This window comes from Chiloscyllium punctatum, chromosome 24 (genome assembly GCF_047496795.1).
Source record: "Chiloscyllium punctatum isolate Juve2018m chromosome 24, sChiPun1.3, whole genome shotgun sequence".
Classification (NCBI taxonomy): Eukaryota; Metazoa; Chordata; class Chondrichthyes; order Orectolobiformes; family Hemiscylliidae; genus Chiloscyllium; species Chiloscyllium punctatum.
The window spans coordinates 58,817,568-58,841,851 of NC_092762.1; the positions used below are offsets into that span (position 1 = coordinate 58,817,568).

At 39.8% G+C, this 24,284-nt stretch overlaps 1 protein-coding gene across 1 annotated transcript; it reads right to left on the reverse strand.

Annotated features, from left to right (window-relative positions):
- Nucleotides 1-26: 26 nt before the first annotated feature.
- On the reverse strand, nucleotides 27-23,718 carry LOC140494584 (G-protein coupled receptor 54-like). Its single transcript, XM_072593925.1, has 7 exons — nucleotides 23,668-23,718; nucleotides 22,729-23,003; nucleotides 22,362-22,606; nucleotides 19,832-19,956; nucleotides 3,376-3,511; nucleotides 2,403-2,641; nucleotides 27-625 (listed from the first exon to the last, which is right to left on the reverse strand). The coding sequence occupies exons 3-7, from the start codon at nucleotides 22,600-22,602 to the stop codon at nucleotides 269-271; spliced, it is 1,098 nt and encodes a 365-aa protein (XP_072450026.1). The 5' UTR covers nucleotides 22,603-22,606; nucleotides 22,729-23,003; nucleotides 23,668-23,718; the 3' UTR covers nucleotides 27-268.
- Nucleotides 23,719-24,284: the final 566 nt, after the last annotated feature.

Here is a 24,284-nt window from a genome sequence, read left to right on the forward strand (position 1 = left end):
AAAAAATATCTTTCAAAATTGATAAATGATGTGAATAATAAGTATATTTATTTTATGTGAAAACAGGATAATGTTACTGGCATTCCAGATTGTGTGGGAACAACAATTCACTGTAAAGTTTGAATGATACTGTTAATGGGTGTCTGGCACTTAGCCAAAGAGAATGAAATTCTAATAATAGTTGATATAAGGTCTTCTATCAGACCTTCCTGGTTTAACTCACATATTTTCAATAATTAAGCAATATATCCCAAAATATCAAATTCCCTTATGTTCCAGATGAAACGAAATGCATCTCCGTGTTGCCAGCAGCATTTCCACTGTTTGTGTTCCCAACTCTCTGTTTGAAGATGAACGGGAATGCCTTTTTGAATGATTTTCTAAAGTTGTCTCCCATGAATGCATATACTATGGGATTGATGGAGGAATTTGTGTAGGACATGCAATGCGCCCATATCTTGACTTTGTATGTATAGTAATTCCTGTTAAAATTTGGAAGAAAAGATTGGAAAAGGATGTACAACTGGATGGGACCCCAACAAAGGGCAAAGAGAAGGACCATAACTGCCAACATCCTGGAGATCTTTGTGCGCATGGCCTCTGACCTTTCAGCAAGAAGTTGAACCTGCAAAGTACAAGTATAGTTTGTGTAAAGAACTTGAAAGCATATGAAAACAAGGACTGAGAGAAGGGCAATTAATCCATCAAATTCTTTCAAAGATTCTGTAAAATCTACCCTATTATTGATTATACACCATTATAATATCTGCATACCTAGTCTCTGATCTCCCACAAATACTCCAGCAAAACTCCAGATGTTCATTCATTCTTATATGTCCCTTTGATGCCCGCCAGAGAACATTTCCCCATACTTTGCACCAGAGCAGAGAAACCAGTTGGGTGAATTTTCAACTCACTACACAGTTTAACATTAACAACAATGTCTATTTATATAACTATTATTGTGGTGAAGTGTCCTAAAGTGCCATTATCAAAAACAATTTGACACTAAGCCGGATAAGGAGATAATAGGATGGATGGTCAAAAGCTAAATCAAAGAAGTAGCTTTTAATGTCCCAAAGATGAAAACAGAAATAGAGATGTGGATATGTTTAAGAGGAGAATTCCAGAACTTAAAGTTTCAGCAGTTGACTGCATAGTTGCCATTCATGCAATTAAAGTTGCATGTTCAAGAGACTGGAATGAGAGATTTCTGAAAGAGGTGTAGAGCAGAAGAAGATTACAGAGACAGTGAGACCTTGTGAGGATTTGAAAGCAGGGATGAGAATTTTACAGCTGAGGTATTGCTGGGAGCCAATGTAAGTCAGTGAGCACAAGGGAGATGGGAAGATGAGTTAGTGCAAGCTAGGTCTGGACCAATAGAAATGTGATAACCTCAAACTATAACTGAGGATAAAAGTATTGGGTAGTCAAAGCAGAGAAAGGAAAGTTGGATCAGAAGATATACGTATTTGTTGCAGATCATCGAATAAACTGAAAATTTGATTTTATTGATGATCAACTAGATTTTTAAGGCACTAATTTCATCCTTAGTTGAAACTCAACATCTGCAGCAAAATGAGATTCATATTTCAGATTTTATTTCAGGTTAGAATCTATGGAACTTTAGCCTAGACATTCTGATTTAAATTCTGGTATTAACCATTTATTTTAATTATTTATCATAAACGTTAAAATAATTGTGATTTGATAACCAAAGCCATTGTTTCTATTTTGCTAAAGGAATTAAAAATAGCATTCATCAGGATGAATTTTGAGAAAATAGTTTCTTTGATATTACGTGAATCAAATAAATTACTTTTGTTAATTATTGTCTCTTTCCTCCACCTCAGCACTATGTTGAATTATTTTTAATTCCTGCTCTTTCTCCTTGATTGGAACTGAAAAAATGTGTTGCTGGAAAAGCGCAGCAGGTCAGACAGCATCAAAGGAGCAGCAGAATCGACGTTTTGGGCATAAGCCCTTCTTCAGGAACCTGAAAAAACACATTTTTCAGCTCTGATCTCCAGCATCTGCAGTCCTCAGTTTCTCCTTTCTCCTTGATTACCTTCCACCTCTTTGATTCTTGCTCTCTTTCTCTATGCAGGAAAATTGTAGGCCACTGCTTGATGTTAAAATCAAATCAAAAATCTTTCATACATTACATCACATTAATAAACCAATGTTTTATTTATTTGTAATGCCACTTATTGGCAAACAGGTCTTCAGTACTATTGCCAGAATGTTGTCAGGGCATACCTGATCACTTGGGTATTTGCAAGTATATACGTAATCTAAAATTGTAGCTGAGCTCAACTAGTAGGCTTCCTATAGCACTATTGATAAGCTATCTAGAGCATGGGGGTTTATTTTAATTAATACACAACACAAATAAAATCTACCTGGTAGTTATTGTCAATGGGTTCCACAGCTGGTCGCCCCATCTGATGCAGCATGGCAGTATAAGACACACAGATCGTGACCAATGGGAGAAGATAGACAGCTAAGAAGTTATGTAGGATAAAGGCCTTCTCATGGGAAGCAGAAGGGAAAGATTCACTGCAATACACCTGGGGGCCAAACCAATATCCATTTTGAATCTTCTGATACATAGCCACTGGTATGGACACAATAAAAGACCCTGCAACAGAATACAAGAGGCAACTATTTCAGATAAAAGTATAATTTTTATTTCATTTTAGAAAGTTTCCAATTATTATTTTTTGCTATCTTAGAATAAGAAGCATAATTATTTTAAGAATATAGAATGTAAATATGAGTCAATAAAACAATGGAATAAAGATTTATTTATCGAGTGACTTTAACAGAGAAGAATATACAAGGCGCTACATATAGCAAAATGATAAACAAATTCCAAAGTAGTGAAGGAAAGACTAGGAAGGGTTGACAAAAAATTGTTCCTGCAGGTGAGCTCTATGGAATGTTTTAAGAAGAGTAAGATGAAGAGATGTATGGATTTAGAGACAGAATTCCAGAACATAAGACAAGGCAACTGAAGGCACAAATACCTACAGTACTGCCAAATTAATATAATTAAAACATAATATTATTTTGCAATTTATTTACACATTTTATCTGGATTAAATTGTGTTCAGAAGACTAACACTGAGCTATATCAGGTATGAGTGGCCACTTGATTTATTGTACAGGTTTGTTTGTTTATAAAGGTTGCAAAAAAGTTAATATTTAATTGTTAAGCTAGATTTAAAATGATGAACTAGCAATTACCCTTTCCTGAAGTACATTTGTTAACAATTTATTATTGTCACTGAGGGCAAAAGAAAATGAATGAACATCCTCTAAAAAATACGAAACAAATAGTCCTATTTTAGTCTTTGATTTCTTTTCACTTACCAATCCATATTCCAAGACTGACAGCCATTGCCACCCGGGGTGTTCTCTGCCTCAGGGATCTGAGTGGATATACTGTCACATACCACCTGTCTACACTCATTGCAGTCAATGTGACACACGTTGCCTGGACTGATACCTGCAACAACACAGAGTATACTTTCGAAAAAGAGACCACACAGAAAGCTTTCATATCAACGAGATGTGCAATGCTACATGAACAAAGGTGGTGAGTTCATGATTCATAATAAACTTCAGGTTCACCCACATGATCATTTGTCCAAGCCTGCATCAGATTTTACAATCCACAAATTTAGAATCACTTCTTATCAATGGCAAATGTTGGCTCCAGAAACAAACACAATCAAAAGTCGCAGATAGGAACTGCCATGCTATTATGAAGTACAGGAGTAGCAGCAACTATGAATGGGCATTGTGACTGCCTGAATGTGAGGTGACTTACAAATTCAAGAATACAGATAGATATACACAAAATGTAAAATGACCCACTCAAGGTTACTTTACAGCTCCACTGAAAGAAGAGTTAACAGATAAAGAAAGTTCTGCAAAAATTGTGGATTCACACATTCACTTTCCAAAGAAGAAAAAAAATCTATATTGATGAACAATGAATATGTTTGCCCCTTGTCATGGATTGAAGAATTCTGATCCAAATTTAGTTCATAGTTCCAAGTCTCTGCTGACAATAAATTATGGGTTTCTTCCATTTGCCAGGAATGTGCTTATTAGTTATATGCTATGGTAGTGAATGCAGTAAGTTATCTAGCCATAGAGGGCTTCACAAAATGTCCTATTTTCTACCACTTGGCCCATAGCCTTGAATGTTACGACAGTTATAAAAGTACTTTTTATTCATTGTGCAGTCTCCTGCCTCGACTATCCTCCCAGTCAGTCCATTACAGATTTCCACCATCCTCTGGATGAAAAAAAATTCTTCAAGTATCCTCTAAACCTTCTGTCCTTCACCTCAAAATTATATCCCCTTTTTATTAACTCTCTTATTATGATTATATTTCATCATTGGTTGATGACACTATGTACCGTGGTATTTATTGAAAACAAATCTAGTCATGAAGATTTTTGACTTTTACTTTAGATCTGTTGGCTCAGTTTTGGATACTATTACATTGTTAGCAGATACTCCCAGCAATATCTTTATTTAATAATGTTACAAGTAGGTAACACCTAATTAGTTCTGAAAAATTACTGAAAGACTGGTAATTGACCTTTCCTTGACATCTTTGTACAAATAATGTGTTGTTTAGATAGTTTAACTGAACCTACTTCTTGCAGTTGATTACGTCAAAACTAAAAATGAGCAATATAGAATATTTCTTATCAAGATATTCTAGACATGATCTATATAGAAAATTTCTCAAGCAGAATTAAAGGGCTGAATTTAGTCCTGATGGCATGTGTTCTGCCAGCCAGTGGTAGTGAACCCCTACCCACTTCACTGCTTAATGGCACCCAGGGATACACCCTATTAGCAATTGTCAATTAACTCCCCATTAAGAACTGCTTATGACCTGCTAACCAAACAGAGTGCTGGTATCTCACAGGTCCCATCCACAATGGTGGGCACTGCTGGGACTGCAATAGGAGGAAAGTGCAGCGATGAATGTGTGTCTCACAGTCAGGTGCAGTTTGTTGAGATCAGGGCCAATCAGGCAGACCTGGGTGAGATAGACTGGATGTTGGTGAGTCTATACTTCCCACAGGGGTGGGAGGACCTTCATGGGCCAATGAGTGCCTGAAAAGGAGGGCTCCCCACCTCATATAGCTACCAGAAGTCCTCCAGGAACTACTCAGCCATCTCTCTGTGATGAAATGCTAACAGAAACAGCAAGATGCTTTCAACTTGCCACTTAAGAGACTATGTTGGCCTTTTAGTAGAAGGGCCATCTTTCTCTACCCCCACTAGTGGCAAAATGGCTCAAAAATGACAAAACAAAAGTCTGGTAAGCCACCAACACCTTCTGCTCTCCTCCCTCCCAATCTATTCCTATTAGGCTGGCAAAATCCAGCCCAAAGCATTTCATATCTATATTATAAGGGGCCACATATACTTCTTTATGATTAAAATGATATAGATATTGGACCCTTAAAATTGAAATACCAGCTGAGGTTTGCAACTTTAAAAAATCAAGTGCTGTACATTGTTGAGCTATGTGATGTAATGTTGTGTTTGAAGCAGAGAGAGGAAGAGAATCTTTCATGTTAAAGAAATTCTGTCTGACAATAACCTTCTGATTGGTTGAAATACAGTGCTAAAGTACCAAGGCAGCAGCGTGAAAGAAACATTCACTTCCTGTGCACAGAAAGAGTCTATCCCACTCTTTATGCCTCCATTGGCAGAAAATTTAAAAAAAACTAGAACAATTCTAAAACAAGACCCGATCAACCATTTATTTAAAGCAGAGGTTTTCAACTTGTGTGCCGTAGCAAGGTGAGAAGTGCACCGTGAAATTCTTGGGAAGCAGCACTGTTTTGAGCAGGCTTTCGATATCATGGTATGCATGAAGACTTGACACCATGCGCGGCAGAAGATCGGAAATCTGTTCGTTATGCAGCCTGCTTGTGCCCAAACATTCAATCTGACCATATGCAATGATCAAAGATCATGTCTCTGGGATGTGAAGAAACTGTGCATGAACAGGAAAGAGGCACGCTGTTGTTGAACGTCTGCTGAACTGGCTTGCCTGCTTGGACATGTTTCCACATCAGTACAAATTTTAAGATGAAGATATTGTAATGTTTTTACTTAAGCCACTACTCTAAGTCATAGAATACAATCTAAGAAGAAATGAATAAACTTCTTGTGAAAAGAGTCGATTCCTAAGCTAACTCAATCAATTAAACATCTGAACCCAAAACCAAAAAGCAAGAACTGTTCAGAGACTATGTAATGAGATCCAGCCTGTGAATTTTCATAGCAAGGAAATGTCACGTGCCTTACCTGAATGTCTCATCTGCAGAGAAAAGTTGACAAACACTGTGATGATACCAAGTAAATTAAGATGTCATTTACAGATGAAACATCCATCTGTTGTGAACAAATACATTCAGTACTTTTAAGAGATTGAGAGAACAAAACATCAAGCAGACCCAATGTCAATGGAGTGTGTGTGCAGGTACTGGTTAAAACTCAAGAGGCTAGTTAGCGGGTGGATGAACTTGTAACAAAATCAAATAAACACCGTACCATTGCTGAAACCTTAATTGTGCCTGCATATAAACAAATCATAGCTGTGATTGAAGTTGAACTGAACAGATTTTGAAAATGTGTCTGTGCTCACAGTTAAAACATTTGAAACATTAATACTTTTGGTCTTTCTTTAGCTTGTTTGATGCACAATGTTGCAAATCTCTCTATAAGGCCAGAACCACAATAAATGCTAGTAATATTAACAGGCCCTTTGGCCCGTCATGTCTGGTTTGACCATGATGGCATTCTAAATTAATTCCATCCACCTGCACATAGTCGCTATCCCTCTATTCCCAGTCCGGTCATGTGTCTGTCCAAATGCCTCTTAAATTGGTTATGAGCGACCAATTCAGCTGAAAAAAGTGGGTGATCTATGGAATTGTTTGTCTCATTGAAATGTGCCTTGATACTGGAAACATTGGAAACTACTGATTGAAAGAACGACCATTACCCTAGACATGTCATCAGTGTGAAAAAAAAATCACAAAAGACTGTGTAAGGCAACCTACTGGCCATTGTCTATCTTAATTTTGAATGAGCATTTGTGTGTTTGTGGGTTTTGAACGACTATAATTTAAATTAAATGCTAGTAGATTAGAAATCTTTGCTTTTCACTTATCTTTAACGTGAGCAGAGTGTTACAATAGAGTTATTTTTCTATTAGTGACGAAACCTGGTTTGAGTTGCTTTTGGGCTGAATCTTTTGTTTTTTTTAAGCGAAGTCCAAGTTGTGTTAAGCTTTTCAGAGGGTTTCTTATTGCAAGGCCGAGGGAATCTTCTTGCTGCAGGGAATCAGGGTGTGGCTTGATTAGTCAAGGAAACAGCTTTCCTAGTTTGGCACTAGCCTTCAGATTTTGATAGGGAACACTTTGGAGGGTTGACAAGACTAAGTTTGCCATTTGTTAGTTTTAGTATCTTGGTTGATGTTGGGTGGTCTGTCCAGTTTCATCCCTTTGAGTATCTGTCTGAAGGCCCTCCTGCTCCGTATGGATACAAAATACTTTTCTCCCTTTCCATCAAAAGCTCCATTGCAGTGTTTGAAAACCTTGATGTTTGCTGTCTCATATACTTAACCATTCCTCAAAGTATCACAGCACAGATTCAGAAACATGAACCATGCATGATATTAGGTCACCTGCTGATATATGCAGTCAATGAACCATGAGGCTGCACACAGTACCAATGTTATCCAACAAACAGCACAAATGTACTGTTCTACACAATGAACAAGCACAGGATAATTACTTAACCTAATACCCAAGCCCATTTTCAAGGATAGGCCAATATTCTGAAGGATGAAGTTTAACAGAACTGCAGCTCTGATAAAAATATTTTCAGTGAAAGTTATTCATTTCATAAAAAAGCATCAAGGTTGACCCTACTAGAGTCACATTGACATAATTTTAGGGTTTACGTTCACAGCACACACAGCCATCAAAAATTACAGCATAGTTGTAAAAACCTAAAATAGGTTTCCTATATAGTTACCATTTACCTTAGCATATATAGTGCAATGTTGTTCAGTACATTTGCCAGTAATCACATGAGAACAACTGGAAATTTCAATTGTGGTTAAAGGCATTTTATTTCATAAATAAAATATGATAAATAGACACCATTGTTGTTAGCTCACAGGACAGGCACTAAATTTGCTCAAGAACTCTAAATATGTATACAGGTAAAGGAATTTAATTAAATTAGATTCATTTCTTAACGGTTGAAATTTTAGGAGTTCCAAACATTTTTTAAATTCTATTGTCAAATAGTTAAACAGAAAATTGCCCTGTGATCTCAGTTTGCAAAATTTCTATGCTTATATTTGTTCACTTTCAATGGGATTCCTCTGAATGAGAATATGAGCATTTAAGAGATCAAATTATCTTTTCACAAAGTAATGAGTCAGACGTCCTTGATGAGAAAATAATAGTTTTTTTTAGAATAATGCTCCATCTAAATCTTTAAGGTTGCAGCAGAATCATTCAGGAATAGACATTGTCTCAACAGTGTATTTCAGTTTCTGCTATTACAATAACATATAAATCTTTCATCTATAGCATTAAGATGGCATGTGAAACATAACAGTCATAATGCTGGAAGACAAAATTAAAGATTGTACAAACTAAAATATATTTTTGTATGGTTTTCTTATAAATAGTGAGAGAAATAAGAAAACAAAATGTGTAAAATTGAGAGGTAAAATCATATGCTATAATCATTTACCCATAAATCCTCTTTTCTTCTGTTAGGCTGTTTAACCATCCATATGGCAGGATATCAGTTAATTATCCCATTTCTATCTGAATCATAGTAAACAAATTAGCTGTTCAGTAAGTACTTGAGTTACAACAGATACAAATGGAAATTTAGCCAATTATACTGTCATAATTTAGTGTTTAGATTTTGTACAGGGCAAACTGTGAAATCTACCACAAAACAGAAAGGGGCTGAAGGTTAAAAAAAGGGTCTAGCAATGGTGGATAATTCATTGTTCCTGCAACACAAAAGTATACATGCACACAGATATAAGAATAATTCGAATGTTCACATTCAATTCATTGACTTTAACCTATATTTTTAATTAGTGTGGTTAAGCATGATGTTTAAAATGTATGTGTAATTATCTGTTATTATGCATCTATCCTTTTGTGCACCTCCACTCACTAGCAAAAGTTGCACAAACAGACAAAAGAAAATACCATCAGCACATCAAGCAGATCACTACAGCTCAAAGAAAAAACCTAAGACTGATACTGTGAGACTGATTGCTAGTATGACTGCAAACATTTACCCAGAAGATTTTACACTCAGAAACTACCCATAAGAACTACAGTCTATCAGTAAATACTTTATTTTTGACATTTCTGTACTTAATGAATTCAGGAATTCTGAAGGAAACGGCCTGGGAGATGAGTCCTGGAGGCCAGTTGTGAGCAGGAGCCTGGAGTAGGAGACAGTTCAAACTTAGGATGGCGTGGGAGATGAGTCCCAGAGGCAAGTCACAGGCCACAGCCTGGAGTGGGAGGCAATCCGAGTCCAGGCTGGCCTGGGAGATGAGTCCTGGAGGAGAGCTGTGGGCTGGAGCCTGGCTTGAGGAGGCAGTCCAAGCCTAGGGCGGCCTAGGAGACGAGTCACAGGCCGGAGCCTGGCATGTGGAGGTAGCAAGGCCTCGTGTTCTGAAGCCCAGCAGGCACAGACTCAGTGAAAAGGACTATAATTCGAGTACTTATTAAAGATATTTTTTATTCATATTCTGGACATTGTGTAATTCAAGTACATTTGAAAACTTTGTATTCCTATGGTAGACTTCTTTTTTACTCTTTCAATTCTGTAGCAAACACTTAAAGTATCTGTACTGAGGTACCCTGTACCGAAGATGGTGCCAAAGCAGCAGCATTACAATCTTTTCACTGCAATCATTCGAGTGCATGTGACAATAAAGGCTATTCTATTCTAATTATTATTTTTATGATAAATGTTACTATTTGTAACAAACACGCTCCCATACACATTCCAATTGTAAAGGGACCACAAGATAGCTTTAAAGGATAAATGGTCCTTGATCACATTTTTCCCTTGTTTTTCGAGACTGCCTATTTCTGACACTATTTAGTTTTATTTCCAATGTTGTTTTGCTTCTTACAGCAGCTTGAAATTATACTGCATCTTTAAAAAAGTAAATCATTGCAAGACACTTTACAGGACTGGCAGCATGGTGGCTCAGTGGTTAACACTGCTGGGGACTGGGGACCCATTTTCAACTCCAGCCTTGGGGAACTATCTGAGTGGAGTACACACATTCTCCCCATGTCTGTGTGAGTTTGCTCCGGGTGCTCCGGCTTCCTTCCACAATCCAAAAATGTGCAGATTAGGTGAATTGGCCATGCTAAATTGCCCATAGGGTTCAAGGATGTGCAGGTTAGCTGCATTAGTCAGGGGTAAATATAGAGTAATACAGTAGGGGAATGGGTCTGGTGGTTTCTCTTCAGAGGATCTGTGTGGACTTGTTTGGCCTAATGGCCTGTTTCCACACTGTAGGGATTCTAGGAGTGTTATACAAAATTTAACCCTCAATCAAATTAGGGATTATTAGGACAGGTGATCAAATGCTTGATTGAAGAGGTAGGTTTCAGGCAGCTTCCTAAAGCAGAGGTGTAGAAGGATATATTTAGAGAAGGATGAGAGAGGAAAGGAGACTTTGAATCTTAGGCAGAGTCATCAATTACAAGATGAAAGATGCACAAGAGGCAAGAATTGGAGGATTGCTGGGTTGTCAGAGGGTTATAATGCTGGAGGAGGATGCAGAACTGGGAAAGGGTGAGGTCCTGGTAAGAACAGAACATGATTTAAATAGATTAATCCAATTTCATGGCAGAACCTGTTTGATCACTTTCTGTATAAAGAAGCATTATCTGTGACTCCTACTGTATTGAGCTTAAACACCTAAAAGGTATTTTTAAGAGTTATTGTTTCACTTTTGTCAAGTTTTTTTCGAAAGTGAAGAATAATTGCTTATAAGTTAGTTCTCATATTTGACCTTCACAGACAACAAATATACAGTAATTAAATAAAATATATGTTGTTAAGGTGTATAACCCCTCAGCATGTAGCAGAGGCAGCATGGTTTGAGTTGAAGATTTTAACTTGTATAGAGATTGGAATAAGCAGAAAGGTAGCAAACTTCTTCAGTGTTTTTAGGATATTTTAAAATGTTCCAGTATGAATAAGAGTGAATAGAGTCACACAGAGTAGAAGAGGCCCTTCAGTCCATCAGATCTGCACTGACCTATCTACACAAATTCCACTTTCCAGCACTTGCCCCATATCCCTTTAATTGCTTTAGCCCAAGAACTGTGAAAGGTGCTCAAAAGTGTTGTATTATCATTCAGAACCAGTCCATTCTCCCAAGGGATAAGAGCTTTATTTGCCTGATAAACTAACAAAAAAATGGTAAAAGAGTTCAGGGACAATCATACAAGAAAATGAGAAAATAAAATGTATGGATCATGGTGACTGGAGGAGATACAAACAGCAACAAAATAGGCAATACAGGCAATGGAAGGGAATATGAATAATATTTGCAAAATACATCTCAATCAATACAAAGAACTTTACAATTATGTTTGGAGAAAAAGGTAATCAAGATAATTTGTGCTCCTCTAAAACAGATAACTGTAAATAGCAATAAGGAAAAGACAATTACCTCTAATAATTACAGAAATTGCTGGAAAGATTCAGCAGATCTGGCAACATCTGTGGAGATTAAACAGACTAAAGGTTTCAAGCCACGTGACCCTGTTCTGAAAAAAGATCACCATACTTGAAATATTAACTCTGTTTTCTCTCCACAGATGCTGCCAGAGTTTCTCCAGCAATTTCTGTTTTTGTGTATTTCAGATCTCCATCATCCGCAATTCTTTGCTTTACCTTTAGAGTAAAAGAGTTATAGAGATGTACAGCACAGAAACAGACCCTTCAGTCCAACTCGTCCATGCCAACCAGATAACACTTCCTCTTCAGGTACCCATCTAGATGCCTTTTAAATGCTGTAATTGTACCAGCCTCCACCACTTCCTCTGGCAGCTCATTCATACATACACCACCCTTTGCATAAAAATGTTGCCCCTGAGATCTCTTTTAAATCTTTCCCTTCTCATCCTAAACCTATGGCCTCTAGTTCTGGACTCCCCCAACCCCAGGAAAAGACCATGTCCATTTATCCTATCCATGCCCCTCATGATTTTATAAACATCTATAAGGTCACCCTTCAGCTTCTGACACTCCAGGGAAAACAGCCCCCAGCCTATTCAGCCTCCCCCCATGGCTCAAACCCTCCAACTTTGGCAAAGTCCTTGTAAAACCTTTCAAAACTCCTTTCAAGTTTCACAATATCCTGCCTACAGGAGGGACACCAGAACTGCACACAATATTCCAAAAGTGGCCTAACCATTGTCCTGTACAGCTGCAACATGACCTCCCAACTCCAATACTTAATGCTTTGACCAATAAAGGAAAACATACTAAACGCCTTCTTCATTATCCTATTTACTTAGACTTCACTTTCAAGGAACTATGAACCTGCACTCCAAAATCTCTTTGTTCATCAACATTCCCCAGGACCTTACCATAATTCCTGCCCTGATTTGCCTTTCCAAAATGCAGCACCTCACATTTATCTAAATTAAACTCCACCTGCCATTCCTCGGCCCATTGACCCATCTGATTAAGATCCCGTTATACTCTGAGGTAACTTTCTTCGCTGTCCATTACACCTTCAATTTTGGTGTCATCTGCAACCTTAATAACTATGTTCATTCCTATGTTCATATTCAAATCATTTATATAAATGATGAGTAGCAGTGGACCTAGCACTGATCCTTGTGGCACACCACTGGCCACAGGTCTCCAATCTGAAAAGCAACCCTCCACCACCACCCTCTGTCTTCTACCTTTGAGCCAGTTCGGTATCCAAATAGCTAGTTCTCCCTCTTTTCCATGATCTAATATTGCTAACCAGTCTACCATGAGGAACCTTGTCGAGCATCTTACTGGAGCCCATATAGATCACATCTGCCCTCATCAATCCTCTTCATTCGTTCTTCAAAAACATTAATGAAATTAGTGAAACATGATTTCCTACACAAAGCCCTGTTAATTATCCCTAATCAGTCCTTGCCTATCCAAATACAGTAAGTCTTGTCCCTCAGGATTCCCTCCAACAACTTGCCTACCATCAATGTCAGGCTTACCGGTCTACAGTTCCATGGCTTTTCCTTACCCCCTTTCTTAAATAGTGGCACCATGTTAGCTAACTTCCGGTCTTCCGGCACCTCACCTGTGACTATCAATGATACAAATATCTCAGCAAGGGGAACAGCAATCACTTCCCTAGCTTCCCACAGAGTTCTAGAGCACACTTGATCAGGTCCTGGAGATTTATCCACCTTTATGCATTTCAAGATACCCAGCACCTCCTCCTCCATTTCCAAGATGTCACCATCTTCTTCCCCACATTCTGTGTCTTCCATGTCCTTCTCCACAGTAAACACTGATGCAAAATACTCATTTAGTATCTCCCCCATTTCCAGTCGCTCCACACAAAGGCTGCCTTGCTGTTCTTTGAGGGGTCCTATTCTGTCCCGAGTTACTCTTCTGTCCTTAATATATTTATAAAATGCTTTTGAATTCTACCTAAGCCTATTTGCCAAAGCTATCTCATGTCCCCTTTTTGCCCTCCTGATTTCCCTCTTGAGTATACTCCTACTGCCTTTATGCTCTTCTAAGGATTCACTCAATCTCTGCTGCTATATACCTGACATATGCTTCCTTCTATTTCTTAACCAAACCCTCAATTTCTCTAGTCATCCAGCATTCCCTACATCTATCAGCCTTGCCTTTCACCCGATCAGGAACATACTGTCTCTGGATTCTCATTATCTCATTTTTGAAGGTGTCCCATTTTCCAGATGTCCCTTTACCTGCGAACATCTGACCTAATCAACTTTTGAAAGTTCCTGCCTAAAACTGTCAAAATTGGCCTTCCTCCAAATTAGAACTTTAACTTTCAGACCTGGTCTATCCTTTTCCATCACTATTTTAAAACTAATAGAATTATGGTTGCTGGCCCCAAAGTGCTTCCCCACTGACACCTCAGTCACCTGCTCTGCTTTATTCCCCAAGAGTAGGCAAGTTTTGCACCTTCCCTCATAGGTGCATCCACATACTGAATCAGAAAATTTTCTTGTGCATATTTAACAAATTCATCTCCACCTAAACCCTTAACACTGTGGCACTCCCAGTCTGTGTTTGGAAAGTTAAAATCCCCTACCATTACCACCCTATTTTTCTTTCCACCGACTATTGGGGGGTCTATAGTACAATCCCAATAAGATGATTATCCCTTTCTTAATTCTCAGTTCCACCCAAATAACTTCCCTGGACATATTCTCAGAAATATCCTCCCTAAGAACAGGTGGAATGTTATCCCTAATCAAAAACACCATTTCCCACCCTCTCTTGCCCCCCCCCACTTTCTATCTTCCTATAGCATTTATATCCTGGAACATGAAGCTGCCAATCCTGTCCATCCCTGAGCCACGTCTCTGTAATTACTATGATATCCCAGTCCCATATTCCTAACCATGTCTCTAGTTCATCTGCCTTCCCTCTTCAACCTCTTGCATTGAAATAAATGCAGTTTAATTTACCTCGTTCTCTGATTTGGTCCTGCCTGCCCTGACTGTTTGACTTGTTCCCTTTCCCAACTGTACCAGTCTCAAACTGATCTCTTTCTTCATTATCTCCCTGACTCCCCCCCCCCCAAGCACTACTTTAAATCGTCCTAAGCAGCTCTAGCAAACCTCCCTGCCAGTATATTAGTCCCCTTCGAATTCAGGTGCAATCCATCCGTCCTATACAGGTCACTTTTACCCCAGAAGAGATTCTAATCCAAAAACGTGAACCCTTCGCCCCTGCACCAGTACCTCAGCCACACATTCATCTGCTCTATCGTCCTATTCCTACCTTCACTAGCTCAAAGCACCAGAGTAATCCCTATATTACTACCCTTGAGGACCTCCTTTTTTAAATTCCTGTCTAAATTCCTATGTTTCCCCTTCAGAATCTCATCCTTTTTCCTTCCTATGTCATTAGTTCCAATGTGTATAATGACCTCTTGCTAGTCCCTCTCCCCTTTTTGAGAATATTCTGCACTCTCTTTGAGATATCCTTGGTCCTGGCACCAGGGAGGCAACACACCATTCTGATTTCTCACTGCCAGCAGCAGAAACGTCTATCTGTGCCTCTGACTAGAGAGTCCCCTATTACAAGCAATCGCTTGGAACCTGATGTACCCCTCATTACGTTATAGCCTGTCTCGGTACCAAAAACTTGGCTGTTTATGCGACATTCTCTTCAGAGTCCATCACCCCTTACATTTTCCAAAACAGCATATTTGTTTGAGATGGGAATAGCCACAGGAGGCTTCTGCACTCCTGCCTCCCTCTTCTATCTTTCGTGGTGGTAGCCCATCTACCTGGCTGTATCTCAGTTTTTCTCCCTTCCTATAACTGCCATCCATCACACCCCTTTGTCCTGTAAATTCCTCATGCTTCTAATTGCAACTCAAACCGCTCCATGTGATCTGATAGGATTCACAACCAAACGTACTACAGACATAATCATCAGTAACATGGAAATTCTCCCTAATCATCCACATCCAACAGGAAGAGCACATCACTCTACTAAAGGCCATCTTTGCACCCTAACATCTATACACCCAGAAAATAGCACAGATTTCCTGCTCTAAAAAAATTGTTCCAGGGTAACTTAGTACTTATGTTTTATATTTTTAAATTTTAATCAAGACAGATGTCCATAAAACATATAACCAAAAAGAATTTGTTCTACTCATTGTTAAAAAAAGGCAGCAAGGTTACACCTAAAAACCATGCACTTATCTGCTCCTGTGCTGTGAGCTCTCCCACACCTATTCCTCTAGCTGTAAATTTTGCTGTTTGTTCATTTTTCTTAGATGCACTCTGATGTTCAGAAATACTTGAACTCAAACTGCAAAAGCAGTAACTGTGCAGAATCACTGGTTAGTTGGACAGCAGTGTAGGTTTCTTTCTCTTTCTCTCAATGATCATGTGGTTGCTGCTTTTGTTCTCTTCCCCCTTTTTAAAGTGCCATTGTTTTGATCTATCTTTTCCCTGAAGTTCCAAAACAATGCAACATCTTATGAAATAGCAATTATTGTTCCTGGAATTTGAGGAAATTACTTCCAATGCCTAAGATACCTCAGGAAAGGAGCAGCTCTCACAGCCTCAATGTTTTCTTGTCCTCCATCATGGATTACCCGGAATCCTCCTATTTAATAATTACTTTGTAATTATCAGTAATTACAGTTGAGATTAGGATATCATGCTGTACACCACAAGGAAACTAATGTTGAATAAAAGACATGAAGTCACCAACATTATTATGACAAAAGTACTATTTTTTAAAAAACTAGAGTGACCAATCTCTTGGTTCAAATGGCTTCCAATGCAAGATTTTAAAAGAAGTAGTTGAGAAAATGGCAGATGCCCTATGCATAATCTTCCAAAGTTGACTCAATTTAGGCATTTTATTTTCAATTGGAAAACATGCCACTCTGTTACGTAAGAAAATGGATGAGAAAACCAAAGTTAGAGACAAGTTAATCCAACAGCTCTTGCAGAGAAATTACTTGAATCCATAGTTAAGCATGGAATGATTGAACATCTTGAAAAGTATTAGTTGACTGGAAAGAGTCAACATTAATTTGTAAAAGTGTAGATCTTGCATGATAAATCTGACTGAATATTTGTAAGGAAAATCCAAGGTATTAAATGTGTGTGAATGTTTATTATGTGAACTGCCAGAAGACATTTGATAAATCCCTCATTAGAGATAACTAAAGTTGAAGCCCATGAAACTAAAAGCACATTATTGACCTGGTTAGGAATTTGTCTGAGTGGTAGGAGATAGTGAGTAGGAATAATAGTCAGATATTCTATACAGCAGAGCATAATAAGCAGCAACTCACAGGAATCTGCGTTCGGAACTCAAATATTTACTGTATTTAGTGATTAGATATTGAGATAGAGAGCCACAGCTTCAGTGATACAAAGTTAAGTAGTGTTGATGATTAAATGGCAAGTAGATGCTAAAGATTAAGTGATTCAGCAAAAACAAGGCAATAGAATTCAATACAGGCAAATATGAGATCATCCACTACAGAATAAAAAAGGATGGCTGAGGGAATTTTCTAAATGGTGTAAAATTAGAAACAGTGGAAGTTCAAAAGATGTGGTGGTGCAAATACGTAGATCATTATAATGTCATGAACATATAGAAAAGATAATCAAAATAGCATGGTCACACGGACTTTAGTAAATGGCTGGGGGAGGTCTTGGGGGAAGTCAATACAGTTTCAAAATCAAGTAACGTGATAGAGAGTAAAGAACCAGTAAGGAATCCTCCTTCAGATATGGCAGGTAATGGCAAAGCTGTAAGAAGTGCATTGATTAAACCAGGAGAGAGAAAAAAACAAACAGATGAATAAAGCATCAGTGCTGAGAGAAAGGTCACAGTATATGACCCAAATAAAAGTCCTATATACAAATGCATGGACTGCAAGGAATAAATTAAGTGAATTGTAGGCACAAATTCAAATTGGAGATAATGACATAGTAGCCATTACTGAGACATGGCTGCAGGATGGTCAGCATTGGGCATTAGCTATATCATGTTATGAGGTTTACAGGACAAACTGGGAAAGTGGCAGCGGAAATAAAATTTATTCAAGGATGAGGGAGAATATAATGATTGGAAAGCATTCAACGGAGACCATGTAGTTGGAACTGAGGAGCAGTAAAATATCTAAAATTGTAATAGGTGTTGTGCACAGACCGAGAGTGTGGTGCTGGAAAAGCACAGCCTGTCAGGCAGCAGCCGAGGAGCAGGAGAATTGAGGTTTCGAGCATAAGCTCTTCATTAGAAATGAGGCCCGTGGGTGAAGGGGGCTGAGTGATAAATGGGAGAGGGTGAGGTTGTGGGGAGGGTAGCTGAGAGTGTGATAGGTAGATGAAGGTGGGGGTGATTGTGATAGGTTGGAGAGGAGGGTGGATCGGATAGGTGGGAAGGAAGATGGACAGGTAGGACAGGTCAAGAGGGCAGTGTCGAGTTGGAAGGTTGGATCTGGGACAAGGTGAGGGGAAGGGAAATGAGGAAACTGGTGAAATCCTCATTGATCCCATGTCCAACCACAGGGGATCAATGTAGACTTCACCAGTTTCCTTCTGAATTCATCTTTATTCATTTTAAGTTTGATTTCTGTTTACTAGAATTTTTTTTGTTCTTAAAAAAACCCATTGAATGATACTATATTCAATCAGATACTGTCTTGATATTGAATGCCACTACTTGTGTTTTAATAGTTACACCCATGCGAGGATTAAAATTGTTCTGGAGCTAAATGAATATGGCAGTGAAATATAGATTAGCAGTAAGGATTTCTTTACAGCCTGATTTATTACTCCTTCAATCACCTTTCAGTTGATGAAGAAGAGTTTGACAGAATAACAATTAGCTGATTACAGGTAATTGTGATAATGTAGATCACAGACAGAGGCCAGGTAGTTATGTATTGTTTCAAGAGTGTTGGGAGTGATACAGGTATTTGCTGTTGTGTGAGATGTAGCTGTCTTGTATCAATAAAGTCTTCTTGCCAATATGGAGGAACAATACACACTGGGACTCACTCCCCAAACTGTAGAAGAATGGATTGCTAAACCAAGAGCACCCCACCCAGATGACTGATCATGGTCAATCCCTGGATTAGCAGCTACCTTGACTTCCTTTGTTGGGACCCCCGACTGATGAATGCGTCTATAGTAGTTGGTGAGGACTACTCCCCTAAGGTTTCAAGACATGGCTGTTTGTTGCAAGTGTTTGCCACATAAGCTGTTGACAGATTGACATAGCAATGTGCTGTGCAGCAAGATCTCTGCCCTCTTGAATGAGGACTGCCATTAGCAAGGCATCCTGCCTGGTTGTGTAACACTGCTAATCGACAATGCAAGGCAATGCAGGGATTCTCTGAACTTGCAGGTGGTCACTGACTAAGAAAGGCACTAACAGAAAGCAAATATCCCTGAGACACAGCCAGGCCCAGTCCATCAGCTGGGTGTCTTCCAAGGAGTAAGAAGCATCACTGTTGCAGTCTTTCAATGCTAATTATTAGTTCACCCTGAAGTACAAGTCTCAACTTCCTTGGCATCATGAAAATGTATTGGAGAGATGTCATGAAGATCCTGAACAGTTGGCAATTATCGGCTGCCAATATCTGTGGATAAGTTAGTGATGAAGCTCGTGGTGAGCTAAATCACCACAGATGCCTTCAACTTCCATGTCAAGAATTCTCGGTTCAGTGTTGCTTGCAGTATATGGTAAGATAGAATGCTGCATATTAATTTGGCAAGATTTGTCCCTATTAAATCATCAACAAGCAATAATCCTCCTGGAGTTACATTGTTGTTAGATCAAGTAAGGATGGCAGAATTCCTTCCTTAAAAGACTGTAGGGGTATTTGCAAACACTAAATAAATAAATGTCTGAACTGTGGCCCATGTAATTTTTGGCTCAGAGAATGTATCTATATTCGGTCAGTTCACAGTAACAGGCATTCATCAAGGAAACTTGGAAACTCACCTGTTGTATGTAATTGACAAATTTGCACATGAATTCCCCGAAAATCCAGCTTGGGAGTGGGTATAGGACTGCAGTGAATGGGACACAGCATATCAAAAAAATAATGTCAGTTGTAGCCAGGTTTGCTAGAAAAAGAAAGAAAAGCTTAGAATAATTTCAGTCTAAAAGAGAATTGGGAAATCAACCAAGTTACAGTCGAAGCAATTACCCACCATTGTTCTGATAATTATTATTATAATTTAGAAAACTCAAATACTACAGTGCTATTACCATACTTAGATAAATAGATTAGAATGTTTTCACACAGCACTGTGTGCTGGGTTAATATAACCTTTTAATCAAGAACTGAAGGATTGTGTATCAAAAGTGATATTTATACAAAGTTTTTTTTAGATTTGCAAACATAAAATGAATACTTTTTCTGAATTTTTACTGCTACTGGTTTAATTTAAAACAAAACAAAACATTAACTCAGAAAATTTGCAGTTACAAATTTAAATCTGTCTTTTGTTAAAAATTTTAAAAAGCTTACACTTAATCATTATCTAATACATGTTGAAACAAAATGTACCATTCCTCTCACATCAGATTTTCATTAATTTCAGACTACCTCTGATTGTAAAAATCATAGTTTGATAGTTTTAAAATTATTCATGCATAAATCTGCACGTAATTTACAGATCCTGATTGCCGTTATAAATCAATCACTGTTTATTCTTTTGAAACAACCCAGGCAGTGATGCAGGCTAGCCAGAATATATTAACAATTTCTCTTAACAATTTCTCCTTTGAATCCTCCCACTTCCTCCAGACCAAAGGGGTAGCCATGGGCACATGTATGGGCCCCAGCTATGCCTGTCTCTTTGTTGGCTACGTAGAGCAGTTGATCTTCCGTAATTACACCGGCACCACTCCCCACCTCTTCCTCCACTAGATGACTGTATTGGCGCCACCTCGTGCTCCCGCAAGGTGGTTGAGCAATTCATCAACTTCACCAACACATTCCACCCTGACTTTAAATTTACCTGGACATTCTCTGACACCTCCCTCCCCTTCCTGGACCTCTCCATCTCCATTAATGATGACCGACTTGACACTGACATTTTTTACAAACCCACTAACTCCCACAGCTACCTGGATTACACCTCTTCCCACCCTACCTCTTGCAAAAATGCCATCCCATATTCCCAATTCCTCCGCCTCCACCGTATCTGCTCCCAGGAGGACCAGTTCCACCACAGAACACACCAGTGGCCTCCTTCTTTAGAGACCACAATTTCCCTTCCCACATGGTTAAAAATGCCCTCCAATGCATCTCGTCCACATCCTGCACCTTCGCCCTCAGACCCCACCCCTCCAACCGTAACAAGGACAGAACGCCCCTGGTGCTCACCTTCCACCCTACCAACCTTCGCATAATCCAAATCATCCGCCGACATTTCCGCCACCTCCAAACAGACCCCACCACCAGGAATATATTTCCCTCCCCACCCCTTTCCGCCTTCCGCAAAGACCGTTCCCTCCGTGACTACCTGGTCAGGTCCACGCCCCCCCCTACAACCCACCCTCCCATCCTGCACTTTCCCCTGCCACCGCAGGAACTGTAAAACCTGCACCCACACCTCCTCCCTCACCTCTATCCAAGGCCCTAAAGGAGCCTTCCACATCCATCAAAGTTTTATTTGCACATCCACTAATATCATTTATTGTATCCGTTGCTCCTGATGCGGTCTCCTCTACACTGGGGAGACTGGGTGCCTTCTAGCAGAGCGCTTTAGGGAACATCTCTGGGACACCTGCACCAATCAACCAAACCGCCCCGTGGCCCAACATTTCAACTCCCCCTCCCACTCTGCCGAGGACATGGAGGTCCTGGCCCTCCTTCACCGCCGCTCCCTCACCACAGACGCCTGGAGGAAGAACGCCTCATCTTCCGCCTCGGAACACTTCAACCCCAAGGCATCAATGTGGACTTCAACAGCTTCCTCATTTCCCCTTCCCCCACCTCACCTTAGTTCCAAACTTCCAGCTCAGTAACTGTCCCCGTGACTTGTGCAGACTTGTCCTACCTGCCTATCTCCTTTTCCACCTATCCACTCCACCCTCTCCTCCCTGACCTATCACCTTCATCCCCTCCCCCACTCACCCATTGTACTCTATGCTACTTTCTCCCCACCCCCACCCCCCTCGTTTATCTCTCCACTGCCTTTATTCCTGATGAAGGGCTTTTGCCCCGTCGATTTTGAAGCTCCTTGGATGCTGCCTGAACTGCTGAGCTTTTCCAGCACCACTAATCCAGAATCTGGTTTCCAGCATCTGCAGTCATTGTTTTTAGCAGCATATATCAGAACCGGTCCCCAGCCTGGATTGATGGGGTAGTTATCTGGTTGCAAGAACAACATTAATTAAATACAAAAAAAAGCTTATGTAAAGGGCGATTAATTAGTATCCTGGCATCACTGAAAAAGTCCAAAAAGGGAGATGAGATACTACTAGAACACTCGATGGATTTAGTTATCGATGCTGTTACCTATGTAAAAGTTGGTAACTGTGCGCATCTGCTTGTGCTTCGTTACCACATAAATCACTAGCGAGTTTCCAGCCAGACCCACCACCATGAGAATCCCGAAGAAGAGAGGCACCAGCCAGGCGTCCATCAACACCGGGGGGCTCGGAGCGACTGTCGTGTTACTACAGACGTTCCCCAAACATGAAATGTTCAGATACTCGAAAGACTCATTGGTGGAGGAGTCCACAGAAGCTCCTAGCATCTTCCTAAGGAATCAAAACCAGTGCAGTTAAAACCACTTTACACAGAGGAAAAAAAAATAACAATCAGTAATCTGAAATTCCCCGAGAGATTCAGCCAGGTTTTCCTGTCCAGTAGGTCATGGTACCTGTCCAGATGCTATTCTGACTTTAACACTTGGTTAATGAAATGTTTAGCCATTTATCGATTGAGCCCAATAGTTCTCTGCATCATCCGCGATCTCACTCCGAATTCACGGGCACGAATCAGAGACGGAGCAAAAGAAGGCGGGCTTGATGCCAGGCGAGTGCAAACGGGTTTTTTTTATTGTAGACGTTGACGTGATCGATAATGTGTCTTTGAAATCATAGCCGAGCATCAGAATTGCGCTCTCCTCAAATCCAATCTGACGCTGCTCAAATCCTTATAAAAAGAAAGAAAGGTTTCCTTAAAGTCAAATTATAACAAACTACTCGATTTCTTCAGTTGTTTCTGTGCTTGTACTTATACAAAGATCTTGAACAAAGATTATTTTCTTCTGTGTTTTATGTAAATATATTTTGTTAACTGGATTCACGTCACTGGATGAGTGAGTCATAATTCCAAGATAGTGTTTTGGACACATGGATTCAAATCCCATCATTGCTAATGGTAAAATTTTAATTCAATAAAAATCCAAAATAGAACAAACAATAGCCTAATTGTATTTTTAGATTAGATTCCCTACAGTCTGGAAACAAGCCCTTTGGCCCAACAAGTCCACACTGACCCTCTGAAGAGTAACCCACCCAGACCCATTCCCCCTACAAATGCACCTAACACTATGGACAATTTAGCATGGCCAATTCACCTAACCTACACATCTTTGGATTGTGGGAGGAAACCCACACAAACACATTGAGAATGTGTAAACTCCACACAGACAGTCGCCCGAGGCAGGAATCAAACCAGGGACCTTGGTGCCGTGAAGTAGCAGTGCTAACCACTGAACCACCATGCCACCCTTCATGTAAGCATCTTCAACTGTATTACAAAATCCCGTCTAATTCCCTCATCCTCTTTGGGGAGGGAAACCTGCTATCCTTACCTTGGGTAGCTTTCATATGACTCCAGAACCACAGCAAACGTAGTTGACTTTCTTTTGCCCTGTAGGCAATAAATTGTGGCCAATGACACCCACATCCTGTCGACAAATAAAACAGAATTATTTCATTTTGGGGGTTTAAATCTGTCCCTTGCATTCATATTAGACTAAAACCAGAAATAGTTATCCCAACTCATTTAATGGTTGTGCTGTGGTTGTGCTATGGGCGGAACGGTGGCACAGTGGTTAGCACTGCTGCCTCACAGCGCCGGAGACTCGGGTTCAATTCCCGCCTCAGGCGACTGACTGTGTGGAGTTTGCACGTTCTCCCCGTGTCTGTGTGGGTTTTCTCCGGGTGCTCCGGTGTTTCCTCCCACAGTCCAAAGATGTGCAGGTTAGGTGAATTGGCCATGCTAAATTGCCTGTAGTGTTAGGTAAGGGGTCGATGTAGATGTAGATGTAGATGTAGGGGTATGGGTGGGTACGCTTCGGCGGGGCGGTGTGGACTTGTTGGGCCGAAGGGCCTGTTTCCACACTGTAAGTAATCTAATCTAATCAGTAAACTATTAATTCAGAGGTTCAGGTTACTGCCTCATCTTCCGCCTAGGAACCCTCCAACC